The 25,643-nt window shown below is 42.6% G+C and overlaps 1 protein-coding gene across 2 annotated transcripts in view; it reads left to right on the top strand.

The window, feature by feature from the left end:
- The window catches only part of RICTOR (RPTOR independent companion of MTOR complex 2), a 187,585-nt gene that overhangs the window by 5,352 nt on the left and 156,590 nt on the right, over positions 1 to 25,643 (top strand). Inside the window, exon 3 of one of the 2 annotated variants that reach the window (XM_048849237.2) lies at positions 25,265 to 25,355. The exons of the other annotated variant lie outside the window; for it this stretch is intronic. Within the exon in view, the coding sequence (XP_048705194.1) occupies positions 25,289 to 25,355 (67 nt within the window). The 5' untranslated portion in view covers positions 25,265 to 25,288. The remainder of the gene's footprint in view (positions 1 to 25,264; positions 25,356 to 25,643) is intronic. 2 annotated transcript variants of the gene reach the window in all.

The following is a 25,643-nucleotide window of genomic DNA, read 5'->3' as shown; positions in this document are numbered from 1 at the left end:
AAAACCCCTCCAACGCATTATTAAGGATCTACAACCTATCCTAAAGGATGACCCAACACTCTCACAAGTCTTGGGAGACAGGCCAGTCCTTGCCTACAGACAGCCCCGCAACCTGAAGCAAATACTCACCAACAACCACATACCACACAACAGAACCACTAACCCAGGAACTTATCCTTGCAACAAAGCCCGTTGCCAATTGTGCCCACATATCTATTCAGGGGACACCATCACAGGGCCTAATAACATCAGCCACACTATCAGAGGCTCGTTCACCTGCACATCCACCAATGTGATATATGCCATCATGTGCCAGCAATGCCCCTCTGCCATGTACATTGGTCAAACTGGACAGTCTCTATGTAAAAGAATAAATGGTCACAAATCAGATGTCAAGAATTATAACATTCATAAACCAGTCGGAGAACACTTCAATCTCTCTGGTCACGCAATCACAGACATGAAGGTCGCTATCTTAAAACAAAAAAACTTCAAATCCAGACTCCAGCGAGAAACTGCTGAATTGGAATTCATTTGCAAATTGGATACTATTAATTTAGGCTTAAATAGAGACTGGGAGTGGCTAAGTCATTATGCAAGGTAGCCTGTTTCCTCTTGTTTTTTCCTACCCCCCCCCCCCAGATGTTCTGGTTTAACTTGGATTTAAACTTGGAGAGTGGTCAGTTTAGATGAGCTATTACCAGCAGGAGAGTGAGTTTGTGTGTGTATGGGGGTGAGGGGGATGTGAGAAAACCTGGATCTATGCAGGAAATAGCCCGACTTGATTATGTAAAGAGTTGTCACTTTGGATGGGCTAGCACCAGCAGGAGAGTGAATTTGTGTGGGGGGGTGGAGGGTGAGAAAACCTGGATTTGTGCTGGAAATGGCCCACCTGTTGATCACTTTAGATAAGCTATTACCAGCAGGACAGTGGGGTGGGAGGAGGTATTGTTTCATATTCTCTGTGTGTATATAAAGTCTGCTGCAGTTTCCACGGTATACATCTGATGAAGTGAGCTGTAGCTCACGAAAGCTCATGCTCAAATAAATTGGTTAGTCTCTAAGGTGCCACAAGTACTCCTTTTCTTTTTGCGAATACAGACTAACACGGCTGTTCCTCTGAAACCTGTAATATAAGTGTTTTGCTTCAGAAGATTTTAATGTTAATGCTGTGACTAGATGCGTGTTCACAAGGAGGTAGGGTGATGGGGAAGTGATGGAAGCTGAGTGTCAAAATAGTCTGCGCACTATAAGGAAATAGGATACTGGTTAGAAAAATATTTCAGGAATTATAGCAACAGCTATAAGGTTTTCCATTTCATGTGTAATTGTATTAGAGAAACAGTAGCTCCAGGTTTACAGAGTAATTAAAAAAAAGGGTACTTTTTGGTATGAGCCCTGTTTTGAGAAGTTATTAATAAGCAATTCTACTTACCTATAGGCTGGAACTTGACATACCATGTCTCAGGCCATACATAATTTATTTACAAAATAAAATGTCACCAAGATCAATTATTTTTTTAGTTCTGGAAAAACAAAGTTTCTGATACTTTTTTGCACCTGTCTAATAAAAATAAAAAATTAAAAAGAGAGGTTTTGTGGTATATTGTTTTAACACTGGTTACCACAAATATAATGTAGATTGTTGCTAATGTGGTGGTCTTTAAAACTGAAGTGGGTGAGTTCTATAAACAAAATGAACCACTAAGTTCCCAGTGCTGCAAACACATTAATGATTGGTACTGCTGAAGTCAGTGGGGCTACTTGTGCATAAAGTAAAACACTTGCATGTTTGCTTCATATGGAGAGTAACTCCTTTTGACTTTGTACATTCAGGTTTCACATGTTGTACATGTACTTAATAGAGAGAGCATACAAAATCTAATTGATTTCAGTAGAACTGTACATTAGATCTTAACACCTTTGTTAATCCTTGTATAAATTTTGTTTGAAATGCATTACAAAAAAACCAATATAAAGTTGCCATTGGCTGAGGATGTTGTGAAACAACCTGGCAAAAAGTTAATATAGCATATCCAGGGGAACTTAGTAATAGCATTTTAACTGATTCATTCGTATTGACTAGTAAGACTCAGAGACATGATCCAAGTCAGGTAGCAATCCTATTTGGCAATGAGCTGAGGCCACCACTTCCCATTCTGGGCCATTGGAACAGTGAGGCATTCTGGCTGTGTGTGCAACTGAATGTCTGATATTAATAGAATGGGGGGAAATGCCTTGTGCTTTGACAATTTTTACTTCTGTAGGTGTTTCAGTTCTATGATTGCAGCTTCATGTGGGACCACTGTGAAAACCATTCTGTGTTCCTTGTCAAAGATGTTTTCTTGCACTAAAAATTCAACCGTATTTGACTCTTCTGTAGGTCCTTCATAGAGTCATAGAAATGTAGGGCTGGAAGGAACCTTGAAAGGTTATCTAGTCCAGCCCATGAGGCAGGACCAAGTGTATCTAGACCGTCCTGACAGGTGTTTGCCTAACCTGTTCTTAAACTTTCAATGATGGGAATTCCACAACCTCCCTTGGAAGCTTATTCCCAGTGATTAACTATCCTTATAGCTAGAAAGTTTTTCCTAATATCTACCCTGAATCTTCCTTCCTCTAAACTAAGCTGATCAATTCTTGTCCTACCTTCAGAGGACATGGAGAACAGTTGATCACTGCCCTCTTTATAACAGCCCTTAACATGTTTGAAGACTCTGACCAGGTGTCCCCTCGGTCTCCTTTTCTTAAAACTACAAATGCTTGATTTTTTTTTTTTAAACCTGTCCTCATAGATTGGGTTTCTAAACCTTTTATCATATTTGTTGTTCTCCTCTGGACTCTCTCCAGTTTGTCCATATCTTTGCTAAAGTGAACACTGGGTACAGTACTCCAGCTGAGGCCTTACCCCAGTGCCAAATAAAGTGGGGAAAATTACCTCAGTGTCTTAGATGTGCAACTCCTGTTAATGCACTGCAGAATGATGACAGCCTTTTTTGCAACTGCATCACAGTGTTGGCTTACAATCAATTTGTGATACACTATAACCTCTAGATCTTTTTCAGCAGTATACTGTCTAGCCAGTTATTTCCGATTTTGTAGTAGTGCATTTTTTCCTTTTTAAGTGCAGTACTTTGCACTTATCTTATTGAATTTCATCTTTTGATTTCAGACCAGTTCTTCACTTTATCAAGGTCATTTTGAATTCTGATCCTGGGCCTTCAAAGTTTTTGCAGTCCCTCTCAATTTGGGGACATCTGCTGATTTTTGTAAGCATACTTTGCCCTCCATTGTCCTAGTCATTAATGGAAAAAAATATATAGTTCCAGACCTAAAGTGATCTCTCCGGGACCCCACTAGATATGTCCTCCCATTTGTACAGTGAACCATTGATAACTAATCCTTGAGTATGGTCGTTCAACCAGTTATGCAACTGCTTTATAGAAATTTCATCTAGACAACATTTCTCTAGTTTGCTAACGAGACTGTCATGTAGGACTGTGTCAGAGCACTACTAAAATCAAGATATCCTGTCTAGAAACTCCTTCTCCCCTGTCCACTAGGTCAGTAACCTTGTCAAAGAAGGAAATTGGGTTGGTTTGGCATGATTTGTTCTTGACAAATCCATGCTGGCTATTCCTTACAATCGTGTTGTCCTCTAGGTGCTTACAAACGGATTGTTTGATACCCTGACAGACCCTGGAACAAGTTATCAAAGTTAGTCTGTAGTTTCCCAGGTCATCTTTGTCACCTTTCTAAAAATAGGTACTATGTTTGCCCTTCTCTAGTCATCTGGGACCTCACCTATCTTCGGGAATATAATCTGTAATGATTCCGATATTGCTGCGGTTAGTTTAAGTACCCAAGGATGAATTTAATCAGGCCCTGCTGACTTGGATACATCTACCTTATTTAAATATTCTTTAACGTGTAATTTTCTTATTCTGGTTTGTGGTCCTTCTCCTTGTTGTTTTCTTTTAAATATCTGGTCACAATCTTTTTAGTGAAGGCTGAAGTAAAATAAGCATTAAACACCTCAGCTTTCTGGATGTCATCCGTTATTAGCTCTCCTTCCTACGAAGTAGTGGACCTACACTTTGTTTCATCTTTCTCCTTTTCCTAATATATTTATAGAACTTCTTATTGCTAGCTTTTCTGATTTTTGGCCCCACATGCTCTCCTTTTCCCCCTAGTTTTTCTTCCCATTGGACCTTACTTACATGTTCTAAGTTTGTTAAAGTCTGGGCTTTTTTCAAGTCCGTTGTCCTTGTTCTGTTGCTCACTCCTTCTTTTCCTTAGAATTGCTTTCATTAGATTGTTGATGGCCAAATTGCCTTCAACCCTCAGTTTTACAACCAATTTCTCTCTTGTCATAATGGTATCTAAAATGGCTGCCCCCCGGTTACTTCTTCCACTTTCTGAAACAAAAAGATATCCCAATACATTCCAAGAACTTATTGGACATCTTGTGTTTTGCTGTATTACTTTTCTAACAGATATGTGGGTAGTTAGTCCCCCATTACTACCAGGTTAAGTGTGTTGGATGTATGTTTGTTCTAAAAATGTCTCATCCACCACCTCCTCCTGATTTGGTGGTCTGTAATACACTGTGTTTTCCCTTTTATCTTTACCCAGAGACTTTCACCTGGTCTGCCTCTCTTCCTTCTGGACCTCAGAACATGAGTATGATGTACGAAAAGTGCTGACTCCGTGGATGCTCTGGGGTTGGAGCACGCATGGGGAAAAAATGGTGGGTGCTCAGCACCCACTGGCAGCCCCCATCAGCTCCCACCCTACCCCCCCAGTGTTTGCCGCCCACCAGCAGGCCCCACTAATCTGCGCCTCCCTCCTGCCACACACAATCAGCTGTTTCATGGCATGCAGGAGGCTTTGGGAGGGAGGGGGAAAAGCTAGGGTGTGGCGTGCTGGGGGAGGGATGGAATGGGGCGGGAAGAGGCGGGGCAGGCCTTGGAGGAAGGGGTGCAGTGGGGGAGGGGGCGGGACCTGGGGCAGAGAAGGGGGTTGAATACCCCCCGGCACATTGGGAAGTTGGCACCTGTGTGATGTACCATGCAACACCACCTCCCTTTTTCCCCTTGCCTTACCTTTCTGAACAAGGTATATCCCTCTATACCAATAATTCCAGACATGAGATTTAACCCACCAAGTCTCAATGGTGTCATAATTCATAATTTAGTGTATGTACTAATACTTCCAGTTCTTCCATACTGCTTGCATTTGTATATAGACATCAAAGAAATTGAGCAGACTTTCCCCACCATTTTCACTCTTATTCCTGTAACTGTGTATTGTAATTTTCCATTCCCTCCAACCCCCAACATCTAGCCTTCTGTAAAGGTTACCTTTTTTAAAAAAATATATACCTGCCTGTGGGCTTTTGACCCTACCTCCTTTTTACTTAGGCCTGGCCTACACTAGGAAATCAGGTCAGTAGAACTATGTCACTCAGAGGTGTGAAAAATTCACACGCTGAGTGAAGCAGTTAAACCGTCTTAACCCATAGAGTAGCTTCTCATGGAGAAGGATTACCTATGCCAATGAGAGAACCTCTCCCATCATTGTAGCTAGTGCCTTCACTGAAGCACTGCTGTGGCGCAGCTGTGCTGCTGCAGCAGTTTGTGTAGACAAGCCCATAGTTTAAAGCCCTCCTTGCTAGATTGGCAAGTTGGTGACCAAAGATGCTCTTCCACTTTGTCAGGTGGACTCCATCTCTTCCCAGCAGTCCTCTTCCCTGGAACAACATCCTATGGTCAAGGAAGCCAGAGCCCTCCCATCAACACCATCTGCGTAACCAGGCATTCATCTCTAGGATGTATGTGTCCCGGCAGGGGCCCATACCTTCGTCCAGGAGGATGGCTGAGAATACCACCTGCACCCCTGACTCCTTCATCTTCGCTTCCAGAGCCTTGGAGTCACTGCAGATCTGCTCAGAATTATACCTGTCGGTATCATTAATGCCCACATGGATGAGCAGTGTGGGGTAGCGGTCAGTGGTACAGCTGAGCCTCTGCAACCTTCCTGTGATGTCTTAAATGCAGATTCTATGCAGGCAGGACCCTGGGCCATCAGATTTGCAGATGGATGTCTCTGTCCTCCTCAGAAGCGAGTCCCTGGTCAGCATTACCCTATATCTGCTCTTAGGTGTGGTTGCTGTGAGTCTCCCAGCCTTAGGGGCAGGTGGCTCCTCTTCCTCACCCATTAGGGTCTGATCCTCTCCTCCTGTTGCCGGTACAGCAAACTAGTTCTTGACTTGGATGGGGTGTTGGGTGAGGGATGGAACACTATCTACTGTCCGAGATGACCAGCTGCCAGTCAACCCCCCCAGTAGAGCAGCTAGTTCTCCTTCCTTCTCTGATGCTGCTATAGTCTTCTTTAATTGGCTAGCATCCACCAACCTAGGCATTTCTGTATTCATTCCACTGATGTAGCTCCCAGATGTGACATAGATGACCCACTTCCTCCTCTAGCCCTCATACCTGCTTCCTGAGTAACTCCACCAACAGACATCTCTCATGCTGGGTGGTTCCCCTTGCCTGATTTTTCTTGGCAGGGACATGCAGCTGCATTCCCTGCAAGTCAAGACTAGGACCTGGGTAGAAGCCTCCAGGGTCAGGCTGCCTTGTTTGGCTAGGACCCCCACATGTGCAGGCTGAGGAAGAGTTAGCAGTGGTGCTGATGATACACAATTTTCCTCCCAGTGTGAGCTCTTCCTTGTAGAGTACCTGCAAGTTAAGGGGGAGGAGAGAAATCCTTGCCTTACTCAGCTGGCTAACTCCTTTAGAAGTTACAGATTAAAAGACCTGAGGCATGGTCACTGTTGGTCTGGGTCAGCTGACTTGGGCTTGCAGGGCTCGGGCTTGGGGGCCGAAAAATTGCTATGTAGATGTCTGGGCTCAGACTGGAGCCTGAGCTCTGGGATCTTGCAAGAGTAGAGCGTTCCTGGAGCTCATGCTCCAGTCTGAGCCTGCACATCTACACTGATTTTTTTTTTTTTTTTTAAGCTGACCTGGGCCAGCCACAGCCATGCCGTGGGTTTTTCATCCTTGTGTAAACATAGCTTTTGTCTCCCAGCTGCTTTCATCTTACCAGCCACTAAGGATACATCTATACAATTTTATAACCTGGAGCAGCGAGTCTAAGGGCTTGTCTACACTTACAGCTCAGCAGCAGCACCGATGGGAGAACTTCTCCTGATAACATAGGTACTCCACCTCCCCGAGAGGCAGTAGCTATGTCAACGAGAGACGCCTCCTGTCTATGCTGGGGGTTAGGTTGGTTATCTGTGTTGCTCAGGGGTGTGGACTTTCCACACTCCCGAGAGACATAGTTGTACCAAAGTTTGTAGTGTAGACCAGGGCTGAGCCTGGGTCTGCAGACTCAGGATCACCTTATGATTTAACAGCTGTGTAAATAGTGCAGCTCAGGCTCTGAAGCCCTCCCCCATCCCCAGGCATCAGAGCCCAAGTTCCAGCTTGAGCCACAACATCTGCACAGCTGTTTTTAGTGTCATAGTGTTATCCTAAGTCTGTAGACCAGGGCTATGAGGCTTGCTGCTGTGGGTTTTAAAATGCAGTGTAGCTATATCCTGGGAGCCTGAATGCTGCTTTTTTTATTTTTATTTTTTTTAAAGCCTGGGTCCCACCCTCAGCTGGAATGGGTGACTTGCCTCCTCTAACTCAGCCGCCTTCAATTACTGACCTGTTCAGAAAATCTGCACTATTTTCACTTCAGAGCCATGCTATAAATCAGGTGCTAATTCATCTGAAAGGCCATGTGTACTGCTACTGCAGCTCCAGCACCATAGCATATATACTTATAACCAATGGAAGGAGTTTTTCTGTCAATGTAGTTAATCCACCTCTCTGAGAGGTGGTAGCTAAATTAACTGAAGAATTCATCTGTTGAACTCACCCATCATGAGCTCTGTAGTTAGGTCGACCTGTACAATGGCTAGGTCGACCTAACTATAGAGCTCATGATGTGAAATTTTTCACAGCTCTGAGCAAGGTAGCTAGGTAGATCTAATTTTTAAGTTTAGAGCAGGTCTAATTGCTGGGCACCTTACCCACAATTAGACAGTCACCAACTAAGCTTTGATTTCAAAGTCAGTAAACTAGCCCAGAGTCCTACCAAACATGATGGCAAGTTCCAAGCACAGAAGTGTGATCCTTTTTGTCCCCCAAACTTAATAGCGATAAGACAGAAGATACATCAGCTGGCTCACTACCTTAAGGCTTGTACACACTAGCACTTATGTCGGCATAATTTACGTCACTCAGGGGTGTGAAAAAGCCACCTTTCTTGTGGTGTAAGTTACACCAACCTAAGACCTGGTGCATACAGCGTTATGTCAGCCGGAGAGCTTCTCCCAATGACATAGCTACCGCGGCTCACAGAGATGGATTTGTTATGCAGATGGGAGAGCTCTCTCTCATCGGCATAGCGCGTCTACACTACCAGCGACGCAGCTCCACTGATGCAGTTGTGCAGCTGCATCGATTCTAGTGTAGACTAGCCCTTAGTATCACCAACCATGTGTCTTCATCTGGGAAAACTACTGCTTTTGTACACACTAAGTCTAGCATGTATTTTCCCCCAGCCTACTAAAAGGAAAACTAAGGCATAGAGAGGCTAAATCAACAAGGACGTCCCAGAAAGATGTTAGCACAGCTGGTTATAGCACTCCGAACTCCTAATCTCATGACCTACTAAACAATGCATTAGTATATACATAATGATATTTTCAATCAGAAATAAGTTTTTTTTTTAAATATATTTTTGGTTCACTCTTTTATTTTGAAGGATGTATCTATATTTGCTACAAGAGATATTTAAATTATTTAAAATATTTGTTGTGATCTTTTTTTTAAAAAAAACACTTTTTATCATTGAGAGAGCTAAATATTTTTTTAAAAATCTGTTGAAATAACCTGAAATATCTGATTTCTTTTTCTTAATCATTATCCATTTCAATTTCCAAGGGGTCTCCTTATTTATTATACATTTAATCAGTAACAACCTGTTTAGAACAAGTTTTAACATACAATTATTTGGCTAAAATGGCTCTCAAACATATGGTTAAAAACATGGCAGTTAACTGTGCTTTGCCTCTGCAAGAGGCCTAGACTGGCACCTGGTTGTCTTTGAGTAACTAACTTTGAACCAGTGTTCATAAAGCAGGCAGGGCACCCAACCATGTCTGTCATCACTTTGGCTGGTCTTCCTTCCTCCCAGCTATCTGTGTGGTAAGACATTCTAGAGTGCGTGGCTTCACGTGAAGCTGGTGTAGCTTTTCTGGGCATATCCTCCGGGCACTGTCCCTTGCTGAGACCAAGAGCTGCTCAGCATTCCCAAAATGCAAGAAATTTTCTTTTATTATGGTTTTACACTGCCTAATGCAATATGGTTCCAATCTGACTGGGGCTCTTGAGAGCTACTTCACAACAAATAATAAGTCACAGTAATGCACTTTATGATCAGGATTTTTACCCAACTCCTCCCAAAGTCCCCACATGGTGTAAATAAAAAAAACCCCTCTTTGGATTTTGGCTTATGTTAACAAAGAACATAAAGTTTACATCCAGCCAGGGGCTTGGTTGGTCCTATGTTCCCTACGTCAGGAATGCTCACCTAGCTCCTCTCCTCTTATATCTGGATGCAGTAATGAGCCACCTTCCTCAGTGAAAAAAGAAAAGGAGTACTTGGGGCACCTTAGAGACTAACCACAAGTACTCCTTTTCTTTTTGCGAATACAGACTAACACGGCTGTTACTCTGAAATCTTCCTCAGTGAGTTTACCTTAGTCCTCTTAACCTCTTTCCTGGTAAAATTAACACTTGCCAGAGGTTTTGAGTGTTTTAAGGGGGAAAATTATCAGTTACACACTGATACAAACATGTTTACACAGCAACATGGATGCTGGGATGGTAGAAAAGCTGCAGTGTAGATGCAAGTTCGTGTTTACTTGTAACTAGTTAAGGTGAACATGCCTCTATCTGGTTACAAAATCAAAGTTAAAAGTTGGAGAGTGGACAGGACCTAAAGTAAACAGGCTTTGGCTATTTGTGCTACACTGCTTACTCAGAATGGTGCAAGTCAGGGCTAATGGGCCTGAGTCATCACTAATGTTACATTCCCGTTGCATTCAACTTGAAGGAACTAATAGGGTGAGGCATACTATGTTAATTAGTCTGCATACCCCCTGAAAGAGTTCAGGGTGACCTGTTACTTGTTCTTCGCCAGAAACAGAGGAGAAACTGATGTTGACCTCAACCATAGTTTTGTACTTCAGCATAAAATGATTGTATTGACTTGCAGACTTCAGGGGGCTTCCTGGCCACTGCCAACTCCACCCTGTCAGAGCTCATTCTTGAACCCTGGTGGCCTCCAGGCAGAAGAAACCACTAGAATGTGAGAAGGGGTCTGAGAATTCAAGAATCCTTTTGTAATAGTTTATGATAGCATTTTGTGAGTTACATGGAACCCTGATTGGAAAGGGAGGTCACTATTAAATGCTGACCCCATTCAGATGACTATAAAAGTCAATAGGGATTAAATTCCAAACTAGGTAGCTGATCTATATGTAGAATAGCGCCTACATTGAAATGGGAGATAATGGTTGGAACACCCAAATCAAGCCCATAGATTTTTAAGGCCAGAAGGGATCGTTGTGGTCATCTAGTCTTACCCTCCTGTATAACAAAAATCATAGGACTTCCATGAATTTTAATTCTTGCTTCAAATCCAATAGCTGCATTGTATGATCTGCAATGTGGTCAGCTTGTGGGAGTTCTTTTTTAACATTCAGGGTAAAACCACATTGAAATTTTGCATGTTTTACAAGAGATGCCAAAGTAAATTGCAGAAGAAGCCTAAAACCAAGGCACTTCCTACCATCCTCAAGGCTTATCCATTAGAATTATTAATAGGCTGCTGTAACCTATACCTTAGTTACATCAAGATTAGACTGTAACAAGGCACTCTGCTTGGAGCTATACCTAAATCTACCTGGAATGGAAACTGAGTTTGTTGGGAGAATGTGGCAGCTCTCTTACGACGTGATGTATTTCACTTGGCAACACATGACACCTGTGCTCTGTGATCTGCATTGGCTGCTTCTTAAGCTATGTCTACTCTTGCAGAGTTTTTGCTCTGTCAGTTTCAACAGTGATGATGAATCGGTGAAAGAAGAGCGCTGGTTTGTGTACTCACTTACTTCCACAGGCATCAGAGAGTGTTTACATTTGCAGCACTTTCATCGCTTATGATAGCAGCGCACTGAGGGCAGCTATTCCACAGTGCAGCTCTCTCCATTTTGAGGATAGGTGTTGTGGGAAGGGGGGCGGTGATTGCGGGGTATCCTGGGGTCCTGCACAGCTGCCTCCTCTCTCTAAACACTGATCAGCTCCAGTAGCTCAGCATTGTTCCAAGCAGAGGATCCTTTGCTTCGAGGAGCAGGCATTGTCACCTGGCCAGATAAGTGAGCACTTGCAAAGAAAACCAGAAGGGGAGTTTCAAAGTTCCCAGGGCTTTACAGGGTGGGGGATGGGTGTCTGTTTACCGAGCAACAGAGCTGCTGGCCAGAGTGGTCACCTAGGTACTGTGGGATAACCTGCAGAGACTAAAAGCTCTGTAAACAGGAAGAACGTGTCTTCACTTGTACATCGCCGCAAAAGCATCACCAGTAAGAGCTGTACGCCTCTTGTGGAGGTGTTTTTTTTTGTTTTTTTTTTTTTTGCAGTGAAACTTCTGAGTTTCACCGCAAAAAGTCATTGACAAGTATAGGTTTCAGAGTAGCAGCCGTGTTCGTCTGTATTCACAAAAAGAAAAGGAGTACTTGTGGCACCTTAGAGACTAACAAATTTATTTGAGCATAAGCTTTCGTGAGCTATAGCTCACTTCATCAGATGCATTCAGTGGAAAATACAGTGGGGAGATTTATATACATAGAGAACATGAAACAATGGGTGTTATCACTTAAGAGTGATCACTTAAGGTGAGCTATTACCAGCAGGAGAGCGGAGGGGAAGGGGGGACCTTTTGTAGTGATATTCTTTTACATAGAGACTGTCCAGTTAAAGTGAAACTATTTCCCCAGGTTTCTTCCCCACCCCCACTCGCTGCTACTCTGAAACCTATCTATAGTTAGGGAACAGAACTGATTATTTCTGGTCACTGTGTCCTTTAAGGTTTTTGAGCCAGTAGATCTCGCCCTCGCACATTTACTTTTAATTCATAGATTGGAAGAGGAAAACAAGCTTTCCTACTGTTTCATTGGTTTCAACTCCCTATTGGTTTCTCGGCTCTGAATGAACTAGTAATTGAACTGAAGTAGTTGAGTAAATCACAATGAAGAAAATATTCTCTGCTCACCTGCAGAAGAGGCTACTGCTGTCAAAATGTGGGTTAGCACCCCAACAAACTCTTGTTCCAGGCTTTAGCCAGTGACTTCCACCAGTGCTTTGACTTTATTTAAAACTTGTCAGCAAATATGTACTGCATAATATTTTTTTATTTAAATGATTTTAATAGATTAAAATGTAAGCCTTAACATAAGTTGTCAATTTCAAATTTAATTGAATTAAAAAGTCCGATTTAAATTGAAAAATTGGGGTTTTTAAATTATTTTTTTTAAAAAAAGCCTAGATTTTTATCTACCCTAGCCACAGCTGTAGTCAACAGTGGCACTAGAACCCCATTCTTATAAAAGAGGACATTTTCTTTGAGGAACCATCATCTTATCATTCTTCTCACCCTATTTACGTTTTGTAATGGCCTGAATTTGTTGTACTTTGGCTTTGAAGTATGCTCATCTCTTTCCTCAAGATTATGGGGAAGAAAGGAGCACAATGAATCACTCACAATCAACAGCCATTAGTGTAGTTTGGCTTTGATTTTCACATCTGGACAACTTCCTTATGTTCTGGTTTTGGGGGGAGCAGAAGCTGCTAACTCTAATCTGTGATGTGCTTTTAATTATCTCAATGGCGCTTAGGGCCCAAGATCAACACTTGTTTATTGGTTATAAATAAAATTAAAGTGTATTTGAAGATGCTTCTATTTACCAACTCTCTTGCCCAGCTAATTCTTAATTCCCATGACCTCGCAAACTAGCTGTCTTCTATCTGCAACATGAGACAACAAATAAGAACAAAGTGTCTGTGGGAGCTCTTACTTCTTTTCCTGCGTGTAAAACAATTTAAGAAAATGGGCATAGACGTGACTGATGGAAACCCTTTCTCCCCTTTCTCTTTCCTTCCTCACAGTCAATTCTCACCCCAATACATATAGTTAAAAGTGAAACAAGCAAACAAAAATCAGTAAAACAACCTAGGCTTTCTTCATCACAGACTCTTCTAAATTGCAGAAAACATATGACAGGTTTCAGAGTAACAGCTGTGTTAGTCTGTATTCGCAAAAAGAAAAGGAGTACTTGTGGCACCTTAGAGACTAGTGTGTGGGGGGGGGGGGGGCGGGGGGGGTGAGAGAACCTGGATTTGTGCTGGAAATGGCCCAACTTGATTATCATACACATTGTAAGGAGAGTGATCACTTTAAATAAGCTATTACCAGCAGGAGAGTGGGGTGGGGGAAGGTATTTTTTCATGCTTTGTGTGTATAAAAAGATCTTCTGCACTTTCCACAGTATGCAGCCGATGAAGTGAGCTGTAGCTCACGAAAGTTTATGCTCAAATAAATTGGTTAGTCTCTAAGGTGCCACAAGTACTCCTTTTCTTTTTGAGAAAACATATGCATGCACATTCATACAGTCTCTCCATGCACTGACTACATGCAAAGATACCCCAAAATTAATATTTGGGGAGAATGGAAAACAAAGGGAATTACAGCATTTCCCATAATAACTTGTCTACGTTATACATCTTGTATGGTCTTATTGTAGACCTATAACAGTATAAAATATATTAATCTACACATTTAAAGGGAAACATGAACCAAAATACATGGACAGCAAGACTGAATTAACATTAAAGGGACACTCTCAACTTAAAAATGCTGAAAAGTATGCTATTTTACTTAGCTTATATCTGTGTAACTAAACTGTGTTCACACTGTTTGCATTTGCAGCAGTACAAGACAGGTTACATTTCAATCCATGTGTCCATACAGCACTGTGCTGCATCAGTTGCAGTGCCCTGCAGTATGGGTAAGTATTGCATTTGCTGCTGCTTCGCTCATGACAATTCTGGATAACTTTTATGGTAGATGGTGAGATCTTCAGGAAGCTGGCAGAATTGTGTCCCAGAGGTCACTTGGTGGACTGGCATCCACACCATTTCCAGCATGCTGTCTGGAGGAGGCACAGAGGAATGTTGTGTGCTTGTCCACTATTGTGCTTTGAAAAATAAATCCTATTATAGAAGAGCACCTGCTGCAAGGCATCAGTGGCAACAGCACAGAGGTGGTGAGAGTTGTTAGAATTCCTTGTGGACTCACAGATGGCACCACATGGATGTTTTTCTGTGATATATGTATTTGTTGGAGAACCTCTCCTGGGCCATGCCAGCAAATGTGGAGTGGTGGGACTGGATAGTTTTGCAGACTTCGGATGACTAGAAGTAGCATCAGGCCTTTAGGATGAGGAAAGTGCTTTCCTGGAGTCCTGGGCTGAGCAACCCCAGAATACTCAGATGAATGCGCCCCTCAGCGTGGAGAAGTTAGTGGCAACTACCCTTTGGAACTCTGCAGTTGCCACTGGTGACTGGGGGCAAGTTCATCACTGGGAAATCCACAGTTTGATTTATGAAGATATGGTAAAAATTTTCAGTATGTGCTGCTGCATCATGTGATCATGGAAGGAAGCATGGAGGAGATGACTGTTGGAAATTAAAATTAGGGTTTCCTAGTTGTGCTGGGGCTATTGAAATGACCTATGTGCTAAATTCGTGGTATTGTCCCATGCCAAAGCCTCAGTTTATCAGGTAAAAGGGGTGCTTCGTTATAATTCTTCTGTTCTTGGTGGATCACAGTCACAGGTTTGCCAAGATTAATGTTGCTTGGTCAGGAAAAGTCCATGATGCCAAGATATTCAACTGTTTGCAAGATTGCAACAGGGAACTTTTTTTGCCCAGTAGTACTTTAGACATTAATGGGGTGCATGGATCAACTCTGCTGGGTAATCCGGGCTACTCTCTGCTTTCCTTATTTATGAAACCATATACTAGAAGTCTTAATGGGAGTAAGAACTATTTAACTACAAATAGCTTTAGTTTTGTATATGGAGAGCCCATTTGATAGGTTGAAAGGCAAGTGAAGATGTCTCTCCTAGCTTGATGGTAGAAATATCTCCACTGTATTATCTCTGCATATTGTGTTTTGCCCAACACTTATGAGCTCGAAGGGGAAGTTATTACTTGTGGCTATCTGTGACTTGGAGCAGCATATAGGAGGAGGACCTATTGACAAGGTTGCTGATAGCAGGGGTGCCAGGCCCTGGAATGCTCTATGCATGCACTTTGAGAATCCGGGCATAGATTCAGCTTAACTATGAAATTTACCTTGCTATTGTACAGTAACGTGAAATATATTGGGAAATGATTGCGTAGGAAGGAGTACTGCAGAGGAGGATATGAGAGTTGTAGTGGATCACAAATGAAATATGAGTCAACAATGTAATACTGTTGCAAAAAAGCAATACTCATTCTGGGATGTATTAACAGGAGTGTTGTAAGCAAGACACACAAAATGTAATTCTTCCACTCTATTCAGCACTGATAAGGCCTGAGCTGGAGTATTGTGTCCAGTTCTGGGCACTGCACTTAGAGAGAGATTTGGAGAAAGTCCAAGGAGAGCAACAAAAATGATGAAGCATCTTGAAAACATGGTGTAGGAGGAACGTGGTATGTGGTGTTTTTTTTTTTTTTAATGGGTTTGTTTAGTTTGGAGAAGAGAAGACTGAGGGGGATAAAGCAGTCTTCAGTACGTAAAAGGTGGTTATAAAGAGGAAGGTGATAAATTGCTCTCCTTAACCACTGAGGACAAGACAAGAAGTAATAGGCTTAAATTGCAGCAACAGAGATTTAAGTTAGACATTGGAAAAAACTCCCTAACTGCAAATACAGACTAACACGGCTGTTACTCTGAAACCTAACTGTAAGGTTAGTTAGGTGCTGGAACAAATTACTTAGGGAGGTTTTGGGATTGCTGTCATTGGATGTTTTTAAGAACAGGTTAAATAAACATCTGTCAGGGATGGTGTAGCTCGGGGGTTCTCACCCTTTTTCTTTCTGAGGCCCCCTGAACATGATATAAAAACTCATGGGCCCATCTGTGGCACAACAACTGTTTTTCTGCATATAAAAGCCAGTGCTGGTGTTAGGGGGTAGCAAGTAGGGCAGTTCCCAGTGGGCCCTGCGAAGCTAAGCTTCTCAGGCTTGGACTTCATCCCTGGTTGACAGGGCTCAGCGTGGCGTGGGTTCAGCTTTCTGCCCTGAGCCCTAATGAGTCTAATTTCAGACCCCCTGAAATCTGCTTGCGGCCCCCTAGGGGGCCTCTGATGCCTGGTTGAGAACCGCTGATATAATACATAGTCCTTCCCCGGTGGAGGGGACTGGACTAGATGACCTGTCAAGGGCCATTTCAGTCCTACGTTTCAATGATTCTATAATAATGCTAATATTTCATGATACAGTATGTATAACTTTGTGCTTTTGGCTAGATTTCAAATGTATTAATGAAACTGATTTTTTTTTTAAGACTACTTTTTACTTTACTTTTTTAACACTGATATGACTGTCTGCTTAATAAACCCTAGCTTTCATATTTTGAAAACAAATATAACTTTAATAATTAGCAAAAATATTAACAAGAAAAGGCAGAATCCAGCCATTCATTCACCCATCATTACCAAAGTAGACAGAAGTGCAAAGAATCTAATTCTTAACTGTGTATGCATAGACATGTTACACAGTTGTGCATAGCATTTTTAAAAAGTTGTTTGCTTCTGGCCTGTGGTGTAGATCGGTGGATGGAGGCCCTTGTTCTGAGGGGAAGTGGGTGAAAGGGCGTCCCCAGCACTTTTTGTTCTCTCTTTGCTTCAGTGCAAGGTATTTGTCAGGAAATGACTATTCAGGAGGTGAGATGCAGTTTACTTTGGTATTTATACCCTCAAGCAACTTGGTGTTTCCTCATCAGTTCAGTTATCTGCTATTGCATCTTCCTGTCCTTCTCTCTTTGTTGCAGGAACTTTCAAGAATTTTACTCCCTTTGTCTATCCTGCTGGCTTTCTTGGCCTCTGGTATAGGTAAAATAACCATGTCTTCCTTTTTATTCCTCTTCTCCCCCCTCCCACTGTCCACCTCTTTCTTAGAGCTAGTCTACATTGGGCAACGCTAAAGCACTGCCGTGGCAGCACTTGAATGTGCCTTGTGTGGTTCCGGCACTCCCACTGCAGCAGAGCAGGGGGTTGAGCAGTTGCAGTCGAGCAGTGAGCACCCCCCAGCACGTTGGAAAGTTAGAATCTGGGCTAAAACACACTTCATCAGATGCATGGAGTGAAAAATACAGTAAGCAGTGTATATATATTACAGCACAAGAAAAGACCTGTATTGCTTACTGTGTTTTTCACTCCATGCATCTGATGAGGTGGGTTTTAGCTCACAAGCTTATGCCCAAATAAATTTGTTAGTATCTAAGGTTCCACAAGAATGATTCCAGGTTTTTTGTTTTGTTTTTTTGTCTGTAGAGTTATGCACATACAAAAGTGTGTGCAGGATGAGTGGGGGGGGGGGGGGGGGTCTTGTCACAAAACTAATCCTTACTCATGACAGACTCATTGAAATTACTATTAGAAATGATTTATGGGAGTAAGGGTTTGCAGGATTAGGTCCAGGAAAACAATGCTAGTAAACCTTAAATGGAGTAAGCCAGAAAGGCCTATCCCAAGAGAACTAATTACACATGACTTTAAAGTATAAGTGATACTTTATAAAGGGTTAGTTATTTCTCCAAACAGGTCACCTGGACTTCAGTTTCTTCTATTTTTCTCCAGTGAAATAGTAGCTTTTACTTCTCCTTGATGCTGTGGGTAACTGTTTTGAAGTTCCGTTGGTGTGGAGGGAGGAGGGGAAGAAGAGGTGCAGATTGGATCTGTTTTCTCTTCTCTTACCCTCTGTCCCAATTCCTATCAAAGCAGGAGATTGTTATTCCTACTTCTCTGAAGGGGGAGACGAGTTTAGTAGGCAGAAATGGGACTGGACAGTCATAATTCTTCCTGAGTCTGGTGATGCTTAAGTGTTGAGCCAAGGAGAAACCAGGCCTGTCTTGTCTGCAGCAGGATGAATCAGAGCCCAGGCAGTCCATTTCTTTGAGTGCACTTGAGGAGGTGGTGCTAGTTTTCAGTAGGTCCACCACAATCTAGGGCAGGGGTCTCAAACTCAATTTACCTTAGGGCCAGTGCCAGTCCTCAAATTCTCCCAGCGGGCCAATAATGTCACTGAAGATGGTGTTCAGAAAAGAAAACGTTTATATTGTGTATTTTATTTCGAATTTCTTGGAAATAATAAAACTGTCATACAACTTTATACAATTAATTCTTTGCCTGCCAGAGAGTTTTTAGTGTTTGCCAGACACCTGGCAACGCTTTAGTTCTGTCTGTTTGTTGATGTTTGGCCTCAGTGACTGAGCAATTGAAACCTTCAGGATTGCAGGAAGGTGTGCATCAGATGGTTTTGTGTTCGGTATTTTGACTTATTTATATTCATTGTGGAGGGTGAAGGGCTGATCTGCGGGGCTCGCCGGGAGGTGCTGGCAGGGAATGGGGGAGGTGGGGAGGCTGCCAGTGGGTGCTCAGCAGCCACCATTCCGCCACCTCCGCCATTGGTGCTCCAGCCCTGGATCACCCACAGAGTTGGTGTCTATGTACGCTACAGTTAGACACCGACAGCTGGCCTGTGCTAGCTGACTCAGGCTTGTGGGGTTTGGGCTACGAGTCTGTTTAATTGCGGTTTAGACATTTGTGCTCAGGCCTGAGCTATGGGACCCTCCCACCTTGTGGGGTACTAGAGCCTGGGCACCAATCTGAGCCCAAACGTCTACACCACAATTAAACAGCCCCTTAGCCTGCGCCCCATGAGCGTGAATCAGCTGGCCCGGACCAGCATTGTTTTTTAATTGCAGTATAGACAAACCCTTAAACGTTAAGTACAAAGATAATCTTATTGCAGAGAGAGTGAAGTAATTGGTATATATTGGTATATAAGGGCTAATATGATTATGGGTTCCAATCTTTGGTTGGGCCCTGCAAGGTCCTGAGTGACATTATGGGAGTTGAGGGTGCTCAGTACCTCATAGGATTGGGCTCAAGCTGTATATTTCGTTAGAAGTCCTTTTTCCTTCTGTTAACACTTCAGATCTCTTTGAATCTTTTTTGGTTTAATGTTCATTTTTGAATAGCTGAACAGTGCAAGTCAGAGTCAAACTTAAAGCTTGTCTGTATGTACCACAGATTTGGGTTTTTTCTGTTTTAATTTTATCTGAGTAAGAATGGAATTTGCAACTATTGAGGTTAACTAGTCTGTCTAACATGGACGTATTTTACAATTTGATTTAATTTCCTAGCGCAGCGCATTTCATTAGCGTGTGCACCCAGGGAGTTTTTTTTAAAGGCGAACATTTATTGAATACTCAGTCATAAAGGACATTAGTTTGTTTGATGAATAAAAATAGTTAAGTTTTAGTTTCTTTAAGCTTAATTTTTTAAATTAAAAACTAAACTTCACTTAAAAAATGAGACACAAAATACCAAATGTTTGCTGTAGTGATAACCAGCCGTATACAAAGATACAGTCAATTTTCATGGTCTTTATCTTTAACCAGATAATGAGCTAACCCAAATTGACCAAAACAGATTAAGTTTCTTCATCTTCCTGTCGTAGAGAATGAGGTGTTTTGGACTTAAATTCCTCAATCACATCATTGTAATTAACTGACTAAGCCAATTCTTGTTCAATGTACAAAATCATGAGTGAGTCAAGGTGCTGTTGGGACATTGTACTTCTTAGTTTGTTTTTTTACATGTGCTAGTTTCAAAAAGGCTCTTTCACATGAACAGCTTGAACATACGATTGAATTAAAACTTAAAGCCACGGGCTTGTTATGCTATTTCAGTAGAGTACACGCGATAAAAATTACAAACACTGTAGACACTGTGCTGGGCTTGCCTGACGCGGCTGCTTATATAGGTCAAAGAATTTTCTAGAATAGTAGTCAGAGGGGAGGGGAGGACTAATGGTAACGCGGTGCCGCAGTAGTGGGGGGCGCATGCTGCGAGCGAATGTGGGCTTTCTATATAGAGCGTATGGTGATTAAATTAAAAGGCCACATCGAGGTTCCAAAATTGTATGAAGGGCCAGGTAGGGAAGGCTCTGCCTTCCCAAACAGCCTGCCCCTGCCCCCTATCCAATCCCCACCCACTTCCTGCCCCCCTCAGAATCCCTGACCCATCCTGCTCCTTGTTCCCAGAACACCTGCCCAAAACCTCCCCCAACCATGACCCCGGGGACCGCCCCCGCCAACTCCCCCTGCTCCCTGTCCTCTGACTGCCCCAACTCCTATCCACCCCGCCTCCTGACTCCCGTGAACTCCACGATCCAATCCACTGTCCCCGGGACTCCCTGCCCCTTATCCAACCCCCCCCGCCCCCAGCCCTAGCCTGCTTACCCTCACCTCCCCCCTCTCTTGGAGCCTCTGTGTGCAGCGTCCAGGAGCGGTCCGCTGGAACTCGCAGCCCCACCCCCTTACCACGTGGCTCTGAGCAGCAGGAGCTCAGGTCCCGCTGGAGCCACGCTGCTGCAGCGCTGTCCGGGGGGAGCCTCCCTGCCGAAAGCTCAGGCGGGCCGGGCAGGACAAGCTTGCCCACCCCTGCATTAGGGTGTGCCTGGGCTCACCGGCACACCCCATACGCACGCCTATGTTTGATTTTACAATTGTTCTGATGAACTGCAGAGTACCTTTACTAATGTAGTTGTACTTGTTGGCCTGTGGTTCCAATCTATTTTTTTTATTTGCTAACTACAAAAATACTTAAGCTTAATAAGAAAATTGAACTTAGGTTTGTCTGGCTTTATGGTTCAATAAGAACGTGTATGTTTTATTTAACATTCTTAAATTACTTGATATCAATTGATATTCCATGTCAACATTTGAAAAATAGATACTTTTCAAAAATTGATATCTACTGTGAAGGGCCTAAAGTTGTTGGATTTTTTTTCTTTTATGTATTTTTGAAAGGAGGCTTGTCTGGTAGATCGGATACAATGACTATTTCATATTAACTGAAGGGAAGTATGTATTTTTGTCAAGTTAGCTTTAAACATTTTTCCGATATGGTTGGACGAGCTAGAATTTTCTGACTAGAGTTGGCAAAGGGGGAGGAGATTTATTGTAATAACTCATAATAATAAATTATAGCCTAGTTTAAATTAATATTTGACATTTCAGAAGATCACTACTTTCGTTTGCATAATTAACTTTAAAGGGACTGAACAATTAAGAGCATAGGACCTTTTCAGATGGTTCAATTCAACATACGGCTTCTGTGGCTTCAGTTATGATCTTTTGTTGAATGTTCTCGGGTTTACTGCTTTGCTTCAAATACATAGTGCATTCTGAGTGCTTTGAAAATATCAGTTTACTATAACGCTGTAAAAACAAGATTATAAGAGATGCTGGATACAACATGTGGCCCATACTATCTTCCAAAACTGTACTGTAACTGATTTTATTCTGTATATCTGTGTGACCGCTTGCAGGATACCAGGTTGACGTTTTAAATTTAGCACAAAACTCTCTCATTTTAAAACTATTCTCTGGTATCCTCCCTCAGCACTAAGAGTTTCATTCTCAAAGCAGCATTCCTGAAGTTTAGCATTTGTTTCAGCCATTAGGGATGTCCTTTACCTGCTCAGGAATGGCCTTGATTCAATTTCCCCCTTCTCTTCTCCAAAATGTAAAAGTATCTTGAGTGTTAACTATGTGGCAGCCTGAAATTGCCTGAACAACAGGTCTTCTGGCTTTTCTCTGTGTTTCTGTTCAAGGTAAATACTGTAGCTATAGTTGATATAATAAAGTTGTGTCACCATTTCCATTATAAAATCTGTTTTTGGTTTTGGGGGGGGGGGGGGCTTTATAACTTAACTGTGAAACCCAATAATTTTCTGGATTTCCTATGAATTTGGTTCAAAAAAGGTTCCAATCTGAGAACACTTAAAGGAAAAGAAATGATTAGTTTAGGGTGCCTTGTATGCACATGTAACTTAGATTTAAAACAAAATAAAAAGGAAGAAAGTAATCTGGCAAGAGATTGGATATTTTAAAAGACACAAAGATAACAATTATGGTCATTTTAAACGGGCTACTACATATGATGGTATATTTTTCATACAGATTTTAGTTATCCACGCCCAGTAAGTTGTACAACTTATTTTTAAATTTACAGAGTCTCATGTAGGAGTGATTTATCTCTTCTACATGTATATTTATTTATACAGTAGACCCAAGATTTGGAAAACTTTACTTGGATACCTATTGACAGGAAGACTTAAGCCTGCTAGTCAGAGTTAGCTGTAAAAGATGACAGCAGGGGAGGCCTGCAAGGGAGGTCTTGAGACAGTACTGTTTCCACCACCCTCTGTTGCTGGGACATCTACAATCGTCCCTGGGCCTTACTTGGATGCTCATGTCAAGGCTGAATCCCCACTCTGTCACTTTGAGTACAGAAGGTGGGGGCTCGCAAGGATTTTAAAAATTAATACTTGCCACTCCAGGCTTGTATTAAACTCCCAAGGTTACAGCTTTTCTCTGACCTTGGCTTGGTAAATGCTGCCACCACCCAAATGCAAAAAACCCCCTTTGAACCCAAGAAGGAGCACTTGGGAATTCCTCCCTGTGGGATACCCTCAAGCCCTTTCACCCCTCCCTCTGGGGAAGAGTTGAGAAAGAGAACAAAGGAAATTAGCTGTTGCTACCACCTAATCCAACAACATGCACAAACCTCTTAGGACACAAAAATCCAATCCCTGTTCTTAAAGGTAAATTTTATTAAACAAAAAAGGAAAAAAAAATCTGGAATTTAGGCTTTTGTTAGATTTTTAAGAGTAATTCCAAAAATTAAGCACCCAAACTAGCTTTCTTGGGGGTTCAGCTTAAAGTTTGTAAGCAAACAAGAGCATCAGCACAGAGGAGATCCACAACCCAAAATAAGAAATAAAGCTTATTGTGTCTAACTAAACATTCCCTATCCAAATAATTTCTTCTAGGTATGGAAGATACTTTTTCATACCTGGTTCAAACCTTATACAGCATTCCTGCTTATAGCATTGCTGCTTTGTGTCCCTGCAGCCAGAGAACAATAGACAAAGGGAAAGTTTCTTTCCCAATTTTAAAAAGCTGGGCTCTGGGAGGAAGTTTTGGTGCGGGAAGGGATCTGGGGTGCAGGCTTAGGGATGGAGTTTGGATGCTGGGTGCAGGCTCTGGGCTGGGGCAGGGGTGGGGGTTCAGGAGGAGGGGGTGGGATTTCAGGCTTTGGGAGGGAGTTTAGGGGTGGGAAGGGGTGTGTGGAAAGGAGGAGGGGTGCAAGCTCTAGAAAGGAGTTTGGGGGTGGGAGGGGGTGAGGGTGAAGGCTCTGGGAGAGGGGTGGGGGGGTCATCGCTTACCTGGGCCTTCAAGGCAGGGCGGGCTGGGGGGGCCTCTGCGTGCTGCTGTCCCCAGGCACCGACCCCACGGCTTCCCATTGGCCTCAGGGGTGCTCAGGGCAGGGGCAGCGTGTGGACGCACAGCCCCGCCCCATGGCCGCAGGGAGGGGCCAGCAGCCACTTGGAGCAAGCGTGCAGGAAGCCGCTCAGCTCCGCTGTTCTGCTGCTGGTGGGCGCGGCCCTGGGCCATTTTAAATTGCGCACCGGGGGGGGGAGGCAGGTGAGGGAGAGTGTCTGGGGGGCCAGCAGGCAGGGCCAAGGGAGAGACCTGGCCCCAAAATTGCTGGAGCCCCACAGACCACATTGGGGAGGTTCTTGGGCTGCAGATGGCCTGTGGGCCGGGACTTTTTTATAGCTTTTCCCTACCTGAGCTCTGATTTTCTTAATTCTCAAATTATGTCTCCACCCACCATGAAAATTTGCTCTCCAACTTATGGAAGACCACTGGTCTGCCCAGTAACTACCAGCCCTTGCTTCTGGATGGTTTCTTGAAGTCTCTGTCTCCTTGCATGAGTACACAGAGATACAAACAAACAGGCATGCATTAATATCTCAATGGCCTATAAGCAAATAAAATACTGCCGTGCAAAAGGTATGTGGGTTACATGAGCAGAAGTCTTGTTTTGTTAGTGTTTTTGTTTTGTTTTTTTTTCTGGGGGGTAATGGTTGGGTGTGGCAGGGAAATTATGTAACAAGGGGAGAAGGAGCAATGTATGCAACCAGAAAGGAGCAGCACTGGTGTCAAATCAGGACTATGGGAAGAAAGGACAACATTCTTCAGAGAGCAGCCTCTAGTGTTGATTTGAACATCTGGAGACTGGGAGGAAAGAAAAGCCTGTCACGCCCGCAGGTCCTAAAAAGATTCTGTAGGGAATATTTTCAAGAAAATGCCTGTACCTCTAAGTAAAAAGGAACATATGCCAAATGTAAACAATGCAACAAAGAGATGCAAGACTTGGCTGTCAGAATGAAACAACATTATGAAAAATGCTCTTCAGAAGGCAATGACTTTGAAGATGAAGTGCATCTCTGAACAGTCTGGGTCAACTGGTTAGTAAAATTATTTTTGCATTATTATCGACTGCCTACCGTGTTTTACTATGATAAAAGATAGCTTAGATTATTGTCATAAATTTGTGTTTTGGGTGGATTACTTATGAATTTCAAAATGTTTATTTTCAAATTATAATTGGTATGTTTGTGGAGTACTTATCAATTACTATTTTTGCTCTTACGGCTGTACTTTTTCAGATTTTTTTTATTGCTCAATATAATCAAATATCCTAGGTGAAGCTTTCCTATTTAAAAGTAAAAGTATTTATTAGGCAGTTCATGAATATTAACATTTTAAATGTTCTTTCAAACTGTTTGGGATGTTGTTAGAGATAAGGATTTAAATAGACTTAAATCATAAGGATTATCTATTTATCTATTTCCCTATAATACTTTTTGATTAAATTCTATCATTTAAACATTGGTACAAACATCTGCAGTAGGGGGAATCTTTCATTATTTTTTAACCATTTTTGTTTCAGGGTCCACCTTAGACATAAGAGGTTATGAATGCCCATCATCTGCCATGTCTACTGCTGGAGTCATCTACTGGTACCACCAGCAGCATTGCAAGTAAGCATACATCAGAAGGTAAACTACCTGTATCCCTCCTCTCCCCCCCCTATCCCCAAGAAAAAAAAAAGACTTCGCCATCCAGTATAACCACGGATGAGTTTGTAATCAGGACCAGCAAATTCCATCAAGACTCCATAGATGAAAAGATTGCTTGCTTCATTAATGCAACAAATTCTCCTTTTCATCATCTTCAGAAGAAACATTTCATTGACATGGTTCAATCATTACGACCAGGCTATGCGCCACCCAAAAGAGCAGACGTCACTTGAAGGTTGGTTGATGCAG

This window comes from Caretta caretta, chromosome 5 (assembly GCF_965140235.1).
Source record: "Caretta caretta isolate rCarCar2 chromosome 5, rCarCar1.hap1, whole genome shotgun sequence".
NCBI classification, from domain to species: domain Eukaryota; kingdom Metazoa; phylum Chordata; order Testudines; family Cheloniidae; genus Caretta; species Caretta caretta.
This window is presented reverse-complemented; position numbering and strand designations above follow the sequence as displayed.